This window comes from Chironomus tepperi, unplaced genomic scaffold (genome assembly GCF_022539635.2).
Source record: "Chironomus tepperi strain 1889 unplaced genomic scaffold, CSIRO-AGI_Ctep_v1 contig_293, whole genome shotgun sequence".
Classification (NCBI taxonomy): Eukaryota; Metazoa; Arthropoda; class Insecta; order Diptera; family Chironomidae; genus Chironomus; species Chironomus tepperi.
Genome location: NW_027226415.1, coordinates 106209 through 124225, shown reverse-complemented (window position 1 = coordinate 124225; position 18017 = coordinate 106209). Strand labels below are relative to the sequence as shown.

Genomic DNA, 18017 nt, shown 5'->3' with positions numbered 1-18017 from the left:
AATTATAGCTAATGAAACTGAACAAGAGCGTAGCACTCGATTATATCGAGCTCGCTACGCATATGCTCAACGTTCAAGTGATGCAGAAGAATTCGATCGCGTTATTAACACATTCTGCGATAGAATTTGCGATATCTGCTTGAAGCGGTGTTATCCAAATCAAGTAGTAATTTATCGACTGCATACTCCTAAACCATACTTACCTCAAGAACTCTTAGATAAAGGAATCTTGGAGGTTTGCCATAGATGTAATACGCATCTTAAAAATGGTCGTAAAACTAATGCTCCTCCTAAAGCCTACTGGAATAACTTGTATCCAGGTGATATTCCAGACGAAATTCATGCTTTAACAGAGGTTGAAAGAAGACTACTACTTCGTGTTGTTCCATTCGTCAAAGTTATTAAACTTGACGGACGCTTTGGCCAATGGTCTTTCAAAGGCCAAGCTACATTGTTTGCTCTTGACATTTTCCAGGTTAGTGAAAAACTACCTGATATGTTACCAAGAGCTAGTGATGATCTTAGTGTTGTAGTAGTAACTGAGACTCTTGAGAACTTAAATGTTTCAAGAGATTACACAATAAACCGTGATCGCGTTTTCACTGCTTTACGGTGGCTCATTGCAAATAATCCTCTTTACAAAGACGTTACGATCAATGATTCTGTAAGACTTGATCAAAACGACATTGTACGAGTTGTTCCAGCAATGGAACCACAAGAAGAGAGTAATGAAATGAATAACATTTCACGAAGCAACTACAAGCCTCTTAACAAATCCAATAAATCCAGAATTGTACGCGCTTCTTGGAACCAGGGAAATTCTATAGTATTTTCTGAATACGCAGGTAGCCAATGTTTTGCAATGGCACTTGCAAATATTGTTAGAGCAGCAATTCTTCATCCGAGTGAATGGAAAAAAGACATATTGGATGAAAATATGATTGCAGGAGATCATATTTATGAAGAAATTCGTTTTAAAACGAATCAAGGGTTTCCTGGAGCATTTGTAATACCTAATTCAGGATATCTTGAAATAAAAAATCTTGATGTCATTAAAACTGATTTCCTCATGTTTGATGAAGCTTTTTCCATTGACTATGATGATAATTCGTTATGTTATGGAAATTTAGACGACAAAATGAATGACGGTATAGAAATAAAGAAATTACTTGATGCAATTAATGAACTGTTTTCGACTCACAAAGCGGGAATCATAGTTGCTCAAGATATGTCACTTGGTCTATTGAAGTATGATGAGAAATATTACTTTACTGATTCTCATTCTTGCAATCCTAGAGGCGTACAATTAAATGATAATACTGGAGTTGCATGTGTGATTGAGTGTGACACGATCGAAGAATTTCATCGTGTCGTTCGACGCACTCTTAAACCTAAAAATGCACAATTTTGCATTCACTATATTGATGTTATTGTAAAAGGTAATATAATGAATATGGAAGACTATTTACGACAACATGCTCCAGAACAAGTTTCTACAGCTCTCGAACATGATCCAAATCAAGAGGTTATGTCTCAGCATATGCATGTTCAGACATCTCTTATGGGTCCGATTGACGCAGTTCAACCTGATGTTGAAGATGAACTAATTGAGAGTGAAAATATCAATGAAATCGTTCGTAAAACGAAAGATAACATTGTAAATATTAATCACGAAAAGAAGGCAGAAGAATTTGCTTGGTATCACCTATTTCCTTATGGCAAGAATGGATTGAATGAGAACCGACCAGTTCGAATCACTCCATTAGATTACTTTCAATCGAGAGTAGAGGGATTAGATACTCGATACCAAACAAAAGAATATCTATTCTATGCTCTGTCACATTTTGAATATAGTAGAATTCAATCTACTATTGCAGCTTGCTGCAAAAAAGTTCAAGGACGAGAAGGAATTGTCGAAGACGTTCATCTCTACTTGAAAAATTTAAGAGGCTCTGCAGCTTATTGGAAAACTGCAAATAACGAATTAGTTGCTCAAATTCGTTGTCTTGGCCCACCAACTTGGTTCATTACACTAAGTTGTAATGATTTGAATTGGCTTGATATGCGAAAAGCTTTGCTTATTGCTGATAATCAACCAGATGTAGATCCAAGTAGTATAAGTTTAGATGAAGCTCAAAGATTAATTGAACTTTATCCAGTAGTTCTTAGTCGTCACTTTATGAGAAGAGTAAATGCTTTCATAAAGTACATTAAGAACAATAATGAAGCTCTTGGTGGCAAAGTCAAGGATTACTGGTGGCGAATTGAGTTTCAAAATAGAGGTAGTCCTCACGTTCATATGGTTGTATGGATTGAGAATGTACCCTCATTTGAAACTGATGACGGCATTAAATTAATTGACGATGTGGTATCTTGTCATCTTCCTTCTGAAGATGAAAACCCTGAAGTTTATAATTTGGTGAAAAAAAACCAAATGCATCGTCACACTCATACTTGTCATAAGCGAAATGCGACTAATTGTCGATTTGGCTTTCCTCGTCAAGTATCAACGACTACTCGAATGGTTCCTCAGGCTTCTGACGAATTTATTCGAAATGGTGGACGAATTTGTACTCTTAAAAGAGGAATCCACGATAGATACGTGAATAATTATTCACTGCCTATCCTGAAGCTATGGAATGGCAATATGGACATTCAACCTTGTGGATCGAATGAAGCTATTGCCCATTACATAGCAAAATATATTTCTAAATCTGAGCCAACAAATGTGAATCCAAGTATAGCACAGGCTATTAGAGAGATTCGTAGAGAAGAAACTAATGTTTCTCGAAAACTATTTAAAGTATGCATGCGAATATTAAAAGAAAGACACATTTCTGCAAGCGAATGTGCTTATAGATTGTGTCATTTACCTTTACGCGGAAGTACTCGAAATTGTGTTTTCCTCAATGCTCGTAAACGTGAACAACGTTATCATGTTCTCAGATTTGAGGGAAATCAAGCTGCAGGTGTTTGTGCATCTATATTCGAACGATATGAAAAGCGGCCGCGAGAACATAATGATTACAATTTTAATGAAATGTGTTTGCTTGAATTCGCTATGTTGTTTGAGCCACATTATGGCACACGCAATGACAACACTGAGGAGAGTATAGATGCAGAAGTTGAGGATGATTTGGATTCTGAACAACCAAGACAAAGAAGAAAATTAATTACACTTACCGATGGTAAGAAAATGGTTGTAAGAAAAGTCCCAGCAGTTGTGCGAGTACCTTTCTTTATCATGCACAATGATCCGGACAATTACTTTTACAGTCTACTTTTGCAATACGTCCCATATCGAAATGAGAATGAGCTTATTGATGAGTATAACAGTCCTCGAGAAGCGTTTCTTGCAAGAGAAGCTCAATTAAAAGAAAAAAACACACACATGGAAACGTTCCGTGAACGTGATCGACAGCTTGAAAATGCGTTCAATCAGGCTCGAGCTTTTAACATTCTCGAAGAACCTGAAGAATTTTTTGAGGCATCACTGCATCAGGAAATTTTAGATCCAGGCATGACTGACGAGCAGTTCACTGCTGCATGTTCAGCTATGAATTTAAAGCAGAGACAGCTTTTCAATTTAGTAACGAGCAACATTCACGAACAACTTCAAGGTAGTACTAGACGTTTACGATTGTTTGTTACCGGAGGTGCTGGTGTAGGCAAAACTTACACATTCAACACATTGACTAATCAAGTAAGTAGATGCTTTGGAAGAAAAGCAGTTAAAGTAGCTGCACCAACTGGCATTGCTGCAAAATTAGTAAATGGTGTTACATTACACAGTTTACTGAAATTGCCCATTGAAAAGAATGGATATGTTTCAACAAATATTGCATCTTTGTCAGGTAATTACTTGAGAGTCATGCGTCAACAATGGAAAGAAATAGAATTTGTTTTCATTGATGAAATTAGCATGGTTTCATACCAAACATTATGTAATATCGATTCACGTTTAAGACAGTTGAAGAGTAGAGAAGATTTACCATTTGGTGGTCTTAATGTAATTCTATTTGGAGACTTAATGCAATTGCCTCCGTGTAATGGAAAACCGGTTTTCGAACAACCTAGAGAACACTATCCTGCCCCAAACTTATGGAGACTCTTTTCTCTAGTTGAATTAACAGAGAATATGCGCCAGCAAGGAGATACAACTTTTGCTGATCTCCTTAATGCTTTACGAGTTGGAAAAATTAATGCTCAACATATTGATCTGCTCAAGACTAAGATGTTAAAAGATGCAACTGGTGAATTTGCAATAAATAAAGCTATTCGTGTTTACCCAACAGTAAAGTTAGTTGCAGCATTCAATCAATCTGTTCTTGATTACTATCGAGCACAAGGAGAAAGAATGTTTAAAATTCGAGCTCAAGATCAAATTGTTGATGCAAGAATTAACGCCAACATAAACATGGATACTGCAGTACCAAAAGATATAAATTGCACTGGAGGTTATCCAAGAGAACTAGAAATATTTGTTGGCGCTAGAGTCATGCTTCGATCTAATATAGATTTTGAAAAGGGTCTCGTTAATGGCATTATTGGTAATATAACGGAAATTATTTGGCCCCATTTCCGAAGAGACCAATTATATGAGACTGATTTACCTACTCTTCGTATTGATTTTGGACGCGAGGGAATTCATTTGATTGAACCTCGATCTATTCAATTCCCAGCTAACTATAATCAAGGTACAGTTGAGCGACGAATGTTGCCATTAATACTTTGTTGGGCATGTACAGTTCATAAAATGCAAGGTAGTACATGCGATTTTGCGGTTGTTTATCTAGGATATAAACTCTTTGCTCCAGGTCAAGCATATGTAGCATTAAGCAGAGTACGGACTCTAGAAGGATTGCGAATTGAAGAACTGGACTGTGCTAAATTAACCGACCCAAAAAGTACATGCAATGAAAAAGCCTTGGCTGAAATGGAAAGAATGCGTCAATATCAGCCTCCAGATGATGACGTTTAATGGACGAGCATGCCGACTTTCAAATGTGGAGATACGATCACAGTCCAAAATTTATTCAATTGCAGATTGAATGAACAAAAATATTAAATTTTAATATACACTGAATTATAAAATAAAGGTTTTTTATGCCGTTTGAAACAGTTTAAGTACTTTTCAGACGGCTTTTTCCTTTAAACATGTAAAAAATTTGAATAAATATAAGTATAATAATAATAATAATGATGTAGTTTAATTTATATTTGCTCTCTTTCCAGCTTAATAAACTTAATTAATTGGTTTTTATTTGGAAAATTTACTTTTACTGGTACTAATTGAACAAAAAAAATTTCAGACTTACAGAAATCCATTTCAAAACTATCAGCGTGATCTAAACACGGACGAACGAAGCGAAGCGAAGTGGAGTCCGACACTACTGTAATCTAATAACAGTCGGACGAACGAAGCGAAGCGAAGTGGAGTCCGACACTACTGTAATCTAATACCAGTCGGACGAACGAAGCGAAGCGAAGTGGAGTCCGACACTACTGTAATCTAATAACAGTCGGACGAACGAAGCGAAGCGAAGTGGAGTCCGGCACTACTGTGATCTAATAACAGTCGGACGTAAGAAAACCCCGCATTTATCGACGTTGGTAAAAAAAAGTTCGAGCGAAGCTCGAACTAAAATAGTTCGAACGAAGTTCGGACTTGGTTGAGCGGAGCTCACAAATTTTTACGACCTGAACGGAGCGAAGCGAGTGAAGGCGTGAAAATTTTCAAAACTTAACACAAAACTACGATTCATTAGATAATCTTACAATGATTTAGTAAGAAAAAGTTCGAGCGAAGCTCGAACTAAAACAGTTCGAACGAAGTTCGGACTTGGTTGAGCGGAGCTCACAAATTTTTACGACCTGAACGGAGCGAAGCGAGTGAAGGCGTGAAAATTTTCAAAACTTAACACAAAACTACGATTCATTAGATAATCTTACAATGATTTAGTAAGAAAAAGTTCGAGCGAAGCTCGAACTAAAACAGTTCGAACGAAGTTCGGACTTGGTTGAGCGGAGCTCACAAATTTTTACGACCTGAACGGAGCGAAGCGAGTGAAGGCGTGAAAATTTTCAAAACTTAACACAAAACTACGATTCATTAGATAATCTTACAATGATTTAGTAAGAAAAAGTTCGAGCGAAGCTCGAACTAAAACAGTTCGAACGAAGTTCGGACTTGGTTGAGCGGAGCTCACAAATTTTTACGACCTGAACGGAGCGAAGCGAGTGAAGGCGTGAAAATTTTCAAAACTTAACACAAAACTACGATTCATTAGATAATCTTACAATGATTTAGTAAGAAAAAGTTCGAGCGAAGCTCGAACTAAAACAGTTCGAACGAAGTTCGGACTTGGTTGAGCGGAGCTCACAAATTTTTACGACCTGAACGGAGCGAAGCGAGTGAAGGCGTGAAAATTTTCAAAACTTAACACAAAACTACGATTCATTAGATAATCTTACAATGATTTAGTAAGAAAAAGTTCGAGCGAAGCTCGAACTAAAATAGTTCGAACGAAGTTCGGACTTGGTTGAGCGGAGCTCACAAATTTTTACGACCTGAACGGAGCGAAGCGAGTGAAGGCGTGAAAATTTTCAAAACTTAACACAAAACTACGATTCATTAGATAATCTTACAATGATTTAGTAAGAAAAAGTTCGAGCGAAGCTCGAACTAAAACAGTTCGAACGAAGTTCGGACTTGGTTGAGCGGAGCTCACAAATTTTTACGACCTGAACGGAGCGAAGCGAGTGAAGGCGTGAAAATTTTCAAAACCCAACACAAAACTACGATTCATCAGATAATCTTATAATGATTTAGTATAAAATGAATGATATGAAAAACAACTGAACGACTAAATGAAAAACAAAAAACAAACAGATCGATATTTGGACTAAAAAGTTGAAAATAAATACTTTATAAAAAAAAACTTTTTAAAAAAAAACCTCGTTTTTCGCGTAGACTAAAAACTAAAAAATAAAATACTTTATAAAAAAAAACTTTTTAAAAAAAACCTCGTTTTTCGCGTAGACTAAAAACTAAAAAATAAAATACTTTATAAAAAAAAAACTTTTTAAAAAAACCTCGTTTTATGAGTGGACTAAAAAAGAGAAAATAAATTTTATTTTGTGCTGTAGAGAAATTCTTTTGAAAGTTGAGACCACACATGAATTACAAACATGCACCTTGAGCATATCGTATAATTCTACAACAAAAAACGAGGGCGCCTGGTATCAGAACTTGATCCAAACTTTATCAAAGCTTCGCGCCCTCGTTTTTTGTTGTAGAACTATACGATATGGTCAAGGTGCATGTTTTTAATTCATGTGTGGTCTCAACTTTCAAAAGAATTTCTCTACAGCACAAAATAAAATTTATTTTCTCCTTTTTAGTCCACTTATAAAACGAGGTTTTTTTAAAAGATTTTTTTATAAAGTATTTTATTTTTTATTTTTTAGTCTACGCGAAAAACGAGGTTTTTTTAAAAAGTTTTTTTTTATAAAGTATTTTTAAATGTATAATTTGATTGAAATTTTTTGGTAATTCAGATGCAGTGAATGGTGATGAAGTATATTCAAGTACATTCTAATTTTCGTTAATAGCTGCTTACGAAAGGTATGTGGAATCTACTATCCAAACATAGTGAAAATGAGTTGTATGCAATGACAGGACATAACAGAACGTAAAAGGCAAGCGGATTGTTGGAAGAAGGAAAATTAGTTGATGTACAAATGTAGAGAAGAAGGCAGTGTAACAACACGATAAATTGGCAGAAGCAGCAATTTTAGCCAGGAGCAGAAACGTGTTCAACCGACTTATTATCGTCCTATGATTCACAGTTGATCAATAGGAACCAGTTATCATCACTTTCATTAGGACTGGTTTAATCTTCTTTGAATTCTGATAAGTTTACAAAATAATGTTCATGTTTTGATCAGAGAGACTTTGATGTCATTGACTAAATTTTCAGGATGTATTTTTCATTTAATAAATCCTTGATTAATTCTTTATTTTCCATAAATCACGAATTTTTGGAATCTCTCAACCTTTTTCACTCATAAGACACACTGGAATATCCGTAATAAATTTCATCAAAGTAATCATCTCTCAGAGCTGACCCCCTCGAAAAGAAACATTTATACAGTTCCGGTCCAATATTTTGATCGTGATATTTTGGAATTATTTTTCCATCACTCGAAAATTTTAGTCTATTTATTTTTCGAGTGACTTTAAATGAACAAACAATTTACTTAAAAAATCAAGAATTTCTTGGAAATAATTTTAGTCAAAAAAAAAAGTTTTAATTTAAAGCCTGAAACGAACAAGGAAGTTTAAATATGTGGAAAGTTTCAATATTATGCATTTTATCGTTATCAACGTCACTTACTATAGCCCAACGAGTTGCTCCTGGAATAAATCCAGGTCAATATGTGAGTTTCATTCATTTCCTTATTTTTTGTCAACCAAAATGCGGAAAATCAACAAATTTTATGTTGTTTGATAAAAAATCGCTTACGTGTACCAAAAAAAAAAGTGTTCACATAAAATTTTGTGCTTGTTTATTTTTAGCAACAAACACAATACCAACAACCTGGACAACAACATCCGCCTCCGCCTCAATATCAACAACAGCCACCACAACACCATCTGCCTCCAAATGTAAATCCACAACATTATCAACCTAATCAGCAGGTGCCAGTACAGCAAGTCGATCAATATGGAAATGTTATTCAGCAACAGCAACAGGTAGGCAATGTGTTAATTAATGAAAGTTATGTTCAAAAATTTAATAATTTAATTTTTTCAGCAACAACATATTCCTCAACAACATCAGCAACAGCAACAAGTTCATCAGCAACAACCACAACATCAACAGCCACATCATGACGATCATGGTGGACATGGAGGCCATGGTCAACCAGTATTACACACAGGCAATCTGATGCAAGAAAAAGAGTAAAGTCTTTCGAAATATTTTTTTTTTCTTTTCATTTTTTTCAATTGTGTGACTTTTTTTTGTTGTCTCTTTTAGTCACATTGCTGAACATATGGAAGTTCCAATTGATACAAGTAAAATGACAGAACAAGAGCTTCAATTCCATTACTTTAAAATGCACGATGCTGATAACAATAATAAATTAGATGGATGTGAACTTATAAAGAGTTTGATTCATTGGCATGGTGAGTAGTTTGATGACAATTTTTTTCTATGATGATTAAGGATGGTTTAGTGAAGTGAATTGTGTGGATTATGGATTATTCTTGGAATATTTGAATTTGATGTTCAAGTTATTGAGGATTTTTGTTTTAAATTGATTAAAGACAAGTGGAGGAATCCGGAAATTAATTTCATATTAAATACTTAATTATGCTTTGGTACTCGAACTAATTAATGTTGGCACTGTAAAAATTTTGCAAAATATTTCTTTAACTAAATTTTTTGGATTTTTTCAAATGAAATTCATAATTGAGTTTTACCCGAATTGCATATATTGGTTAATCGATCAAAAATCGTGTCCAAGCTGGCTCCTAAACTACAATGTGCATGATTTTATGGTACAGAAAGACCACTTCAGTACCTAAGAGCGGTCTCTTTGCTTGATAGGGGGCGTAACTCTGAATTGATGTCAGATTTGGTTTAAATACGGAACCATGGTCGACGGCCTGATGGTGAATATTGGATCGATTAATCAGCTTGTATTATTCGGGTGAGTTAGTGAATCAAAATGAGATAATTCAATTGGCTATGTGTACATACATATCCGATCTAAGAGAAAGTGGTCATTGATCAGATCAAAGCTCAAGTAGGATTGAATTGGCTTTAATTTGTTTAATTCTTCACAATATTTCAAACACAATTCCAGCATTTTGCATTGAAACCATTAAGCAAGATTCCAACTTTTTATCGGTTTGTGTGTTATCAAGAAAACAAGTAAAACAGCTGTCGTTGTTATCGACAAGCATGTTTTAACGTTTGATAAATTAAAACTTCATTCAATTATGAATTCATTCGATTAGTGATCGACATACGCTGCAATTCTGTCCACATTGTTGCTAATGGGTTGCTAAGAAGCGACCACATTTCAAGCATCGGTCACTTGGATTCAATCTTACTGTCTGTGCAATTAGACAACGATTTCGCAAAGCATTTTCATGATTATGACATTTTTGACTAACATTTTTATGCTTCCCAGCTTTTTAAGTCATAAAACTTTGATGACAAACTAGTTTATAGTCAAAAATTAAATTGAGTCATTCAGGGAAATACCCGGAAATTCCAATAAAATTTTCATAATCTATTAAATTGATAAGAACTCAAAAAATAAGCAAATACGACAAGATAATCATAAAAGTCAACAATCCACTTCAAAATAAATCACATAATCAATATTATTTTTTATGGTGACGTTAAAGCTTATTCATAAATTTTTTTGTTCCTCACTACAAATCATAATGTGACGTAAAAAAACATCCAATAACTCATTCTCACATCCTCATCATAATGGTGATTGGAAATAAAATCAGAACAAGGAAGTAAACAGCCAGAACAACAGCAAGTTCCTCATGTCGAAGAAAAGATATTTTCCGATGAGGAACTAAACACATTAATTGATCCAATATTAAGTAGTGATGATCTCAATAAAGATGGATTCATTGACTATCCTGAATTTATTCGGGCGCAACAAAAGGCAGCAGCATCAAATCAACAGAACAGATAACGTGGAAAACAGATGAAGAAAATGTCCTAAGTAAAAAAAGACTGAAAGAAATGTCTTTGATCAATAATGACGACTATTTTTGTTCATTCCATATTGACTTCCATTTCATGTAAAATTCTGTCGTGCTTAATTTTTTTTTATTAATTTTCTTCTTCTTTTATTTCGTTGACATTTGGGAGGATAAGGAGGAACTAAATTTTAAAATCATTCATAAATTCTATTTTTTTTTCATCACAAAAACACAAAAAAATAATAAGACGGAAACAATTTCTATAAGAATATCCATTGTAAAGCGCAACTATATTTATTTTCCAAGAAATCTCATTCTTTTGTTTTTTTTTAAACTTTTTTTACTCAATGAAGATTATAGAGAATTAACTAGGATCAAATAAGGAGGGTAGATTTAGCTAAAATTGATTTGTTTCGATTTTATGAAGCTTAGACTTTTAAAGAATCTCACTTTAATGATTTTCAATGTGCTTAGACATTTTGGCGGGAAAATTTTTAGTTTGTTGTTTAATGTTCTGTATGGCAATAAAGAACAACGGATCTTTACTTTATGTGATCTAATAGTCTTTTGGTGATCTTATAGTCATCAATATGTCTATTAAAGATATTTAATTATAATAGAATCAGAGTTTGAAGTCAATTTCATTGCTTTTCTGCTTTACAACGACTGGTTGATAACAGCAGATTCAAGAAAATTCGATAAATTACCGAAATTAAAAGTTGTACTTTTGTAATTTAGCAGGTCGATTCTTCATTTTCATACCTAAAATGTGGGAAAACTCAAGTTTATAAGATAAAATCACAGTTTATGTGGCTTAACTACACTTTAGGATGAGCCAATGTATTAATTTTCAAATGTATCAAAATCAATCCAAAAACTCTCGACGTGAATCAAATATTAATCAAAGCTCAATTGCTACTTTTTCAATATAGTTCAGTCGTACACATAGTTTGGTACTAAATAGCCTAAATTGTCACTGAATCGAATATTTTGCTATTAACAAGTCAATATAATCGTTTCATCAGACTAAGATGGTCAATGTTATTGATACGTATGACCAAGATGACGTAAATATACTTAAATCCCTAAATTTATTTAGATTATCTAGATCAATAACATTACTATCGAGCAGATCTCGAATCGATTCGGATTTTGTACAGAATGGTCGACTTAAGTCAACTCGATTCCATTTAAAATCAGTATCGCTAAAAATGTTAAATTTGCTGGCAGACCTCGAAATTGACGCGAATTTTGGATGAAGTTAAGTCGATTCAAATCGACTTTTCCGTACAAAATCCGAGTCGAATTCAAGCTCAGCTATCAAATTTAACAATTTTGACGATAGTGACGACTTCAAGACTTAAATTTGTCTAGAACATGATCTTGATTTAAGAATCAATTTTAGCTAAATCTACACTTTAACCATCTTAGTTTCTACTTACATTACCCTAAGTAGAGACTTTGAAAAAAAAGAACAAATTGTAAAATTCAGCGAACATTTTTTTTATTATTTTATTAATTTAGAAGAAATTTGAATAAAGAGGTATATTATCAGCATTGTTTTTGTTCATCAAAAAACCAATCCAAAAAATGGTTATTAACTTTTATTTCATAGACATTTAAGAGGCTTTTTCGAATGCAGGTTTGGTGATGGTTGTTGGCAAGCTTAAATAATTTTTTTATGAATTTAGATCAAAATTTCATCACAAAAATTTTAAAATCTAGAAAATGATGGAAAGAAGGAGTTATCTGAGGCTTACACAGACGATCAAATTGAGAATGCAATTGATTCTGTAATTAATATGATGGATAAGGATAAGGATGGATTTATCACGTACTCAGAATTCATTTCAAGTACTGCAGTTCCTGCACCCAGCAAGAAGTAGGAAGCACCGATGATGTCAAAATTGAAGTTCAGAACAAAATGTTAAGTTTTGGATATTTTATGAATTTAATAAAGATTTAGGTCGAAAACCCAATGCAATGCAATTTTGGAGAATTTTTAAATTATTATGTGGAAATTTTTTACAGTAACTAAATTTAAATGCATTGCTTACTTAATTCCTTGGCTGAAACGAACGTGGTCCCACCTCCCGAGAAAGCATCTAATGCTGGCTCTATCCTTCGAGAACTTAAGCCAATTTGGAATGTTAAGGACTTCAGTTTCCTTTTCTAAACATCCAATCCAGGGATTCCTCTTGATTTCTACAAAAATACCGATACCGATACTGTCAATGGATACTATGGACCTAGGTTACAACAAAAGGCTTTCCATCTGACTCTGTTGCTGGTTCTGTCACTTATTTTGTACAAATTCTCTTTCCGCACGATGAACTGACATTCTTTCAACACTGTTCTGCAACAATGAGCTTTTGGAGCTCCTTCTTAAAAAGATCTCTTACGGAGTCCAACCTACGGCAGAGTAAAAATCTTAAGATTCTGTTTCAGGAGACGATTTACTGGTGGTTGTACGATATGATACGGCAAGGTATGGTGAGCACCATTGATAAATATACCATTGTTTCGAGGAAGGTATACCACTATGCCATATCTATTCCACACCGTATCGTATCACCACCGGATAAATTGGCCAAAGCAATTACATCTTCAATTTACCACAATTAAAGTTTAATTGATTTATAAATTTAGTTATTTTTATTAAATTAAAAAATTTCAACTATATTTTGCTAGGAACAATTTTTAAAGTTGAATCCGACTATATCAAAATACCTTGATTAATGTTAAATCCCAAGTAAATCCATTAAATCATCATCACATAACTTTAAGGCGAACATTTTTTCTGTCGCTTAAAATATTTTTGTTAAAAAACTAAAATTGTATGTTAACATAAACCCGAGTGGACACGTAACTAGTTAAATACTTGACATTTACTAGCCTTTGAATTACCAGTTACTTACCATTGAACTAACCTTTGGAACTTGACATAGGGACGACTAATGACATATTTGGAACGTTCCATTTAACTAGACATATGTACAGTACTTATGTCTAGTTAATGTCTAGTTAACCATAACCGTTTAACGTACACGGATTTTGACAAAAAAATTTTTATGTGGATATGGATTTATTTGTTAATTTAATTATTTTAGAAAAAGCAGACTTACACGTTCGAAGCTGTCATAAAAACATTTTGGCAAGTCACATAGTAACTAACTAATGCACTTTATCAAAAGTCGTTAAGTGCACACCATTCATTGCATATAAATATATTAAAAAACTGTGCAGAAAAAAAATTGCACTTATAAAAGTGATTTCTGATTGCACTTGTGAAGTATATGGTTTCATACAAATTTCTTTCTGTGATTTCTGCTTGCACTTGTGAAGTATATGGTTTTATAAAAATTTCTTTACAAATCAACTTTCCATATGTCTAGTTAAAGTCTAGTTAATGTCTCGTTACATTGTCAAGACATTTTTGGCAAGATAAATGGCTAGTCGAAACATGTCTAATACTAGATATTGACTAGCTGTGTCCACTCGGGAAAGAATTTAAAGCTGACTAGTCACTCATTGATAACCAAAACACCAATTTCATCTCGCATGTCATACAATTACCAAAAAAATTACTCTTTAATACCTTACATGATATCATAAAAGCAACAAATCAAATTAATTAAAAATCAATGCATCCAACATTATCCTTATCTCCAAGTGACTTTATATACATTATGATACAAATTACGAGATGCACAAAAGTATTTTTCGATAATTAAGATGAATGCATCTACTGTTCTTATCTGTTAGCATGTAAAAATTTTAATTAAAATTTTCAGTATAAAAGGAGCACCAGATGCACTCAGAATTCAGTAACCAATCTTGTATTTGGTACAGTAACACCTAAAGGAACTTTCTTTAAGTATGAAGACAATATTTGTGATACTACTGATTGTAGCTGTTGTGGCAGCTGGCAACAACAATGGAAATGGAAACAACTGTAATAATCGCAACGATTTGAGTCAAAGAGATGCCAAACGTCAATTGTTCGTCTTGAATTTGCTTCGACATATGCAGGATGACATCAACCAGAACACAAGTGATAAAGATTTCCAAAAATATTCACAGACTATCAATTTGGAGAATCAGAATGACTACAAGAATTTGAATAAGGTTTTCACAATGATGACATTGTATCAAGATGGGTGGTTTGCAAGACGTAATCAACCATTCTCAATGTTGGATGAACAAAACATTTATTCCACTAAAGTCCTCTTTGACTTCTTCGACACGATGACCAATTGGAATACAGTCGCAAAGAATCTCATTTGGTGCCGTCAAAACATCAATGAATATCAATTCTGGTACTTGATGACTCTTCTCGTACAGCATAATCAATTCATGAATAACATTGTCCTGCCACCAGCCTATGAAGTCCTTCCAACACAATTCTTCACTGGAGATGTAATGACAACGGCAATCAACATGGCTCTTAATGGAAATATGGATTTTAAGAATAATCAAGTTGTTGTCATGCAAAACTTTACAAATGGAATGTTGGGCAGTCAAAATGATGATGATAATGACTTGAATATGATTCAAACTAAGATCATTAGCTGGAATACATTGAAGAAAGTAGCACAGAATATCATGAAACAGCAACAGTACACAACATTCAATAACATGCAAAATACACGCGGCTATAATAAAGACATTAAGAATATGATCAACAACAACATGCGTCAACAGAATCAAGGTAACAAGTTCAACAATAATGGTGAAGATCAGATGAACTACTTTACAGAAGACATTGGATTGAACAATCATTACTTCTTTACACGAATGGACAACTCACGTATTAACAATGACAATCAAATGTACAATAATAATAACAATAAGGAGACATTCCAACAACACAACAATCAAATGGTCAATGGACGTCAAATGAAGGATAAGATCAATCGTCGTGGTGAACGTTATGTCTACCAAATGCAGCAACTCTTGGCTCGTTTCAATCTTGAACGATTGTCAAATGGCATGGATAATGTTAAGGCTATTAATCTTGATGGAACAATTGACAATGGAGTCTTCTCAAACTTGCAACTCACAAATGGACTTCAAGTCGAGAATCGTCAGAACAACTATCAATTGAATACTGACCAAAATGGAAAATTGACTCAAATGGTTCGAGACTTTGAGCAAAGATTCAATCAAGCTATAGATCAAGGATTCGTTCAGACAAATGATGGAAAGAAGGTCAATTTGTTTGATAAAGATGGAATTAACATTCTTGGTGATATGCTGCAACAAAATACAAATAGTGTCAATCAACAATACTTCCGTAATTTGGAAATGTACATGCGTTTGTTATTAGGTGGAAATTATGTCCAAAATGGTGATCGTACTGATAATCGCTTCACAACAACAGTCATGAGTAATCACGAGACAACAATGCGTGATCCAGTCTTCTGGCAAATCATGAAACGTGTCACAGATATTGTCAACAAATACCAAAATAAGTTAGTGTCCTACAATAAGAATGACTTGAACTTTAATGGAGTTCAAATTGATAATGTTAAAGTCACAAAGCTGCAAACCAAATTTGATTATTTTGATGCTGATGTTACAAATGGCTTTAATGGTAATGTCATTCAGATGTGTAAAGCTAGTAACAACAAAAATAAGAACAACGACAATTCCAATGATTCAAGTGATTCCGATAGCTCAAGTGAATCAAACAGTCAAAGTGAATCCGATGAAAATAATGGCAATAATCAAAACCGAGAGAACTTTATCAAACAGATGATGCAGAAAAACAGCCACAATAATAACAACAAGAACTGGCAACAAGGCATGAATCAAAACAACAACAAATATAATAAGAAGAATAAATACAATAAGGATACGACAAGTTCAAGTAGCTCATCTAGTTCCAGCAGCAGCTCATCAAGCAGTTCCTCAAGCTCAAGCAGCGAAAGTAATGAATCAAACTTCGGAGCACTAAGTCATGGACGATACAACAAAAATAATCATAACAAGAACAAAATTTACCAAAAGATGAACAAGCAACAAGGAATGACCTGGAATAATCAACTCAACATGTACAAATACATTATGGGCAATAACAACAATAAAGGTAGGAATTTCTTTTATTTTTGGAACTGATGCCCTATTGATTTTCTCTATTATATGTACTTAGGTAATGGCTTCCAGATATTTGTACGTCAACGTCTTATGGATACCAAACAATTCCAAGTCCAAATGAATATTAAATCAAATAAGAATCAACTAGGCATTGTGAGAATATTCCTTGGACCAAGAATCAATAACAAACAGCAATTGAATGATAATCGCAAGAACTTCGTTGAACTTGATCAATTTGTTGTAAAATTGAATCAAGGACAAAACACAATCCGCAGAAATTCAATTGACTTCAAGAATGTTGTTGATAATCCATTGACATTCCAGCAATTGATGGATCGTAGCATGAACATGATGAAAGGAAATAACCAAAAATGCAATAGCAATAACAAGAATCTCTTCAATGTCAATTACGACACAAACAATAACAATCAAGGATTCCCACATCGCTTACTCTTACCAAAAGGAACAGTCGGTGGACAAGATTTCACAATGTTTGTTACAGTCAACGACTTGGACAGCACAAATCAGAATAATGTCAACTTGATTAATGACAATAACTGGAATAAATTCAACAAGGACAGCACTAATAATATGAACAATGCTGACTCATCCAGCTCATCAAGCAGTTCAAGCTCATCAAGCAGCAGCAGTGAATCAAACGAATCTAATGATATGTATGGACATGGCTGGAACTACAGAAATACAAACAGAAACAAAAAAAAATATAAAGACATGAAGACATTCATGAACATGATGAATGGAAATAAAGGACAAATGAAAAACAGGAACAACAAAGATGACTTTAAGAACATGATGAAAAGTATGTACAACAACCAGAACTGGAATGGCATGAACAAAAACAACAACAAAAACATGTCCTGGTGCAACCATCAAGGCATGAAGATCTATAACTGCAATGATGGTAACAAATACATTGGAAATGGAAATGGAATTCTTGACAATCGTGCAATGGGCTTCCCATTCGATCGCAATATCATTGATTTTAATGGATTTGTTGTTGACAACATGTACTTCCAAGATGTCACTGTATTCCACAAAGACTAACTGATCGGAATTAAGTCCAAAAGCCATTTTCTCTCTCAAAGTTATGACGACATTGGCGATTCCTAAAAGTGAGGAATCAAATTAGACTTTTAAGCTGCAAGATTTGAAAAAT

At 33.9% G+C, this 18017-nt stretch overlaps 2 protein-coding genes across 3 annotated transcripts; both read left to right on the top strand.

The window, feature by feature from the left end:
• The first annotated feature begins 8153 nt into the window (after positions 1-8153).
• Positions 8154-12720, top strand: LOC139092086 (lymphotoxin beta receptor inhibitor-like). 2 transcript variants are annotated; one of them, XM_070642366.1, is made up of 5 exons: positions 8154-8442; positions 8582-8758; positions 8820-8968; positions 9045-9193; positions 10538-11453. In XM_070642366.1, the coding sequence occupies exons 1-5, from the start codon at positions 8350-8352 to the stop codon at positions 10729-10731; spliced, it is 762 nt and encodes a 253-aa protein (XP_070498467.1). In that variant the 5' UTR covers positions 8154-8349; the 3' UTR covers positions 10732-11453. The 2 variants fall into 2 exon arrangements, with proteins under 2 accessions (XP_070498467.1, XP_070498469.1); XM_070642368.1 differs by lacking the exon at positions 10538-11453 and adding an exon at positions 12467-12720 and having other exon boundaries at positions 8157-8442.
• A 1900-nt stretch (positions 12721-14620) lies between these two features.
• Positions 14621-17905, top strand: LOC139092102 (hexamerin-1.1-like). Its single transcript, XM_070642388.1, has 2 exons — positions 14621-16832; positions 16896-17905. The coding sequence occupies exons 1-2, from the start codon at positions 14621-14623 to the stop codon at positions 17903-17905; spliced, it is 3222 nt and encodes a 1073-aa protein (XP_070498489.1).
• The last annotated feature ends 112 nt before the right edge of the window (positions 17906-18017 follow it).

Coding starts and splice junctions, on each gene's coding strand:
- LOC139092086 (XM_070642366.1), top strand. CDS start 8,350: ATGTGGAAAGTTTCAATATTATGCATTTTATCGTTATCAACGTCACTT. Junction 8,759..8,819: donor TTATTCAGCAACAGCAACAG/GTAGGCAATGTG, acceptor TAATTTTTTCAG/CAACAACATATTCCTCAACA. Junction 9,194..10,537: donor GAGTTTGATTCATTGGCATG/GTGAGTAGTTTG, acceptor AAATAAAATCAG/AACAAGGAAGTAAACAGCCA.
- LOC139092102 (XM_070642388.1), top strand. CDS start 14,621: ATGAAGACAATATTTGTGATACTACTGATTGTAGCTGTTGTGGCAGCT. Junction 16,833..16,895: donor GGGCAATAACAACAATAAAG/GTAGGAATTTCT, acceptor ATATGTACTTAG/GTAATGGCTTCCAGATATTT.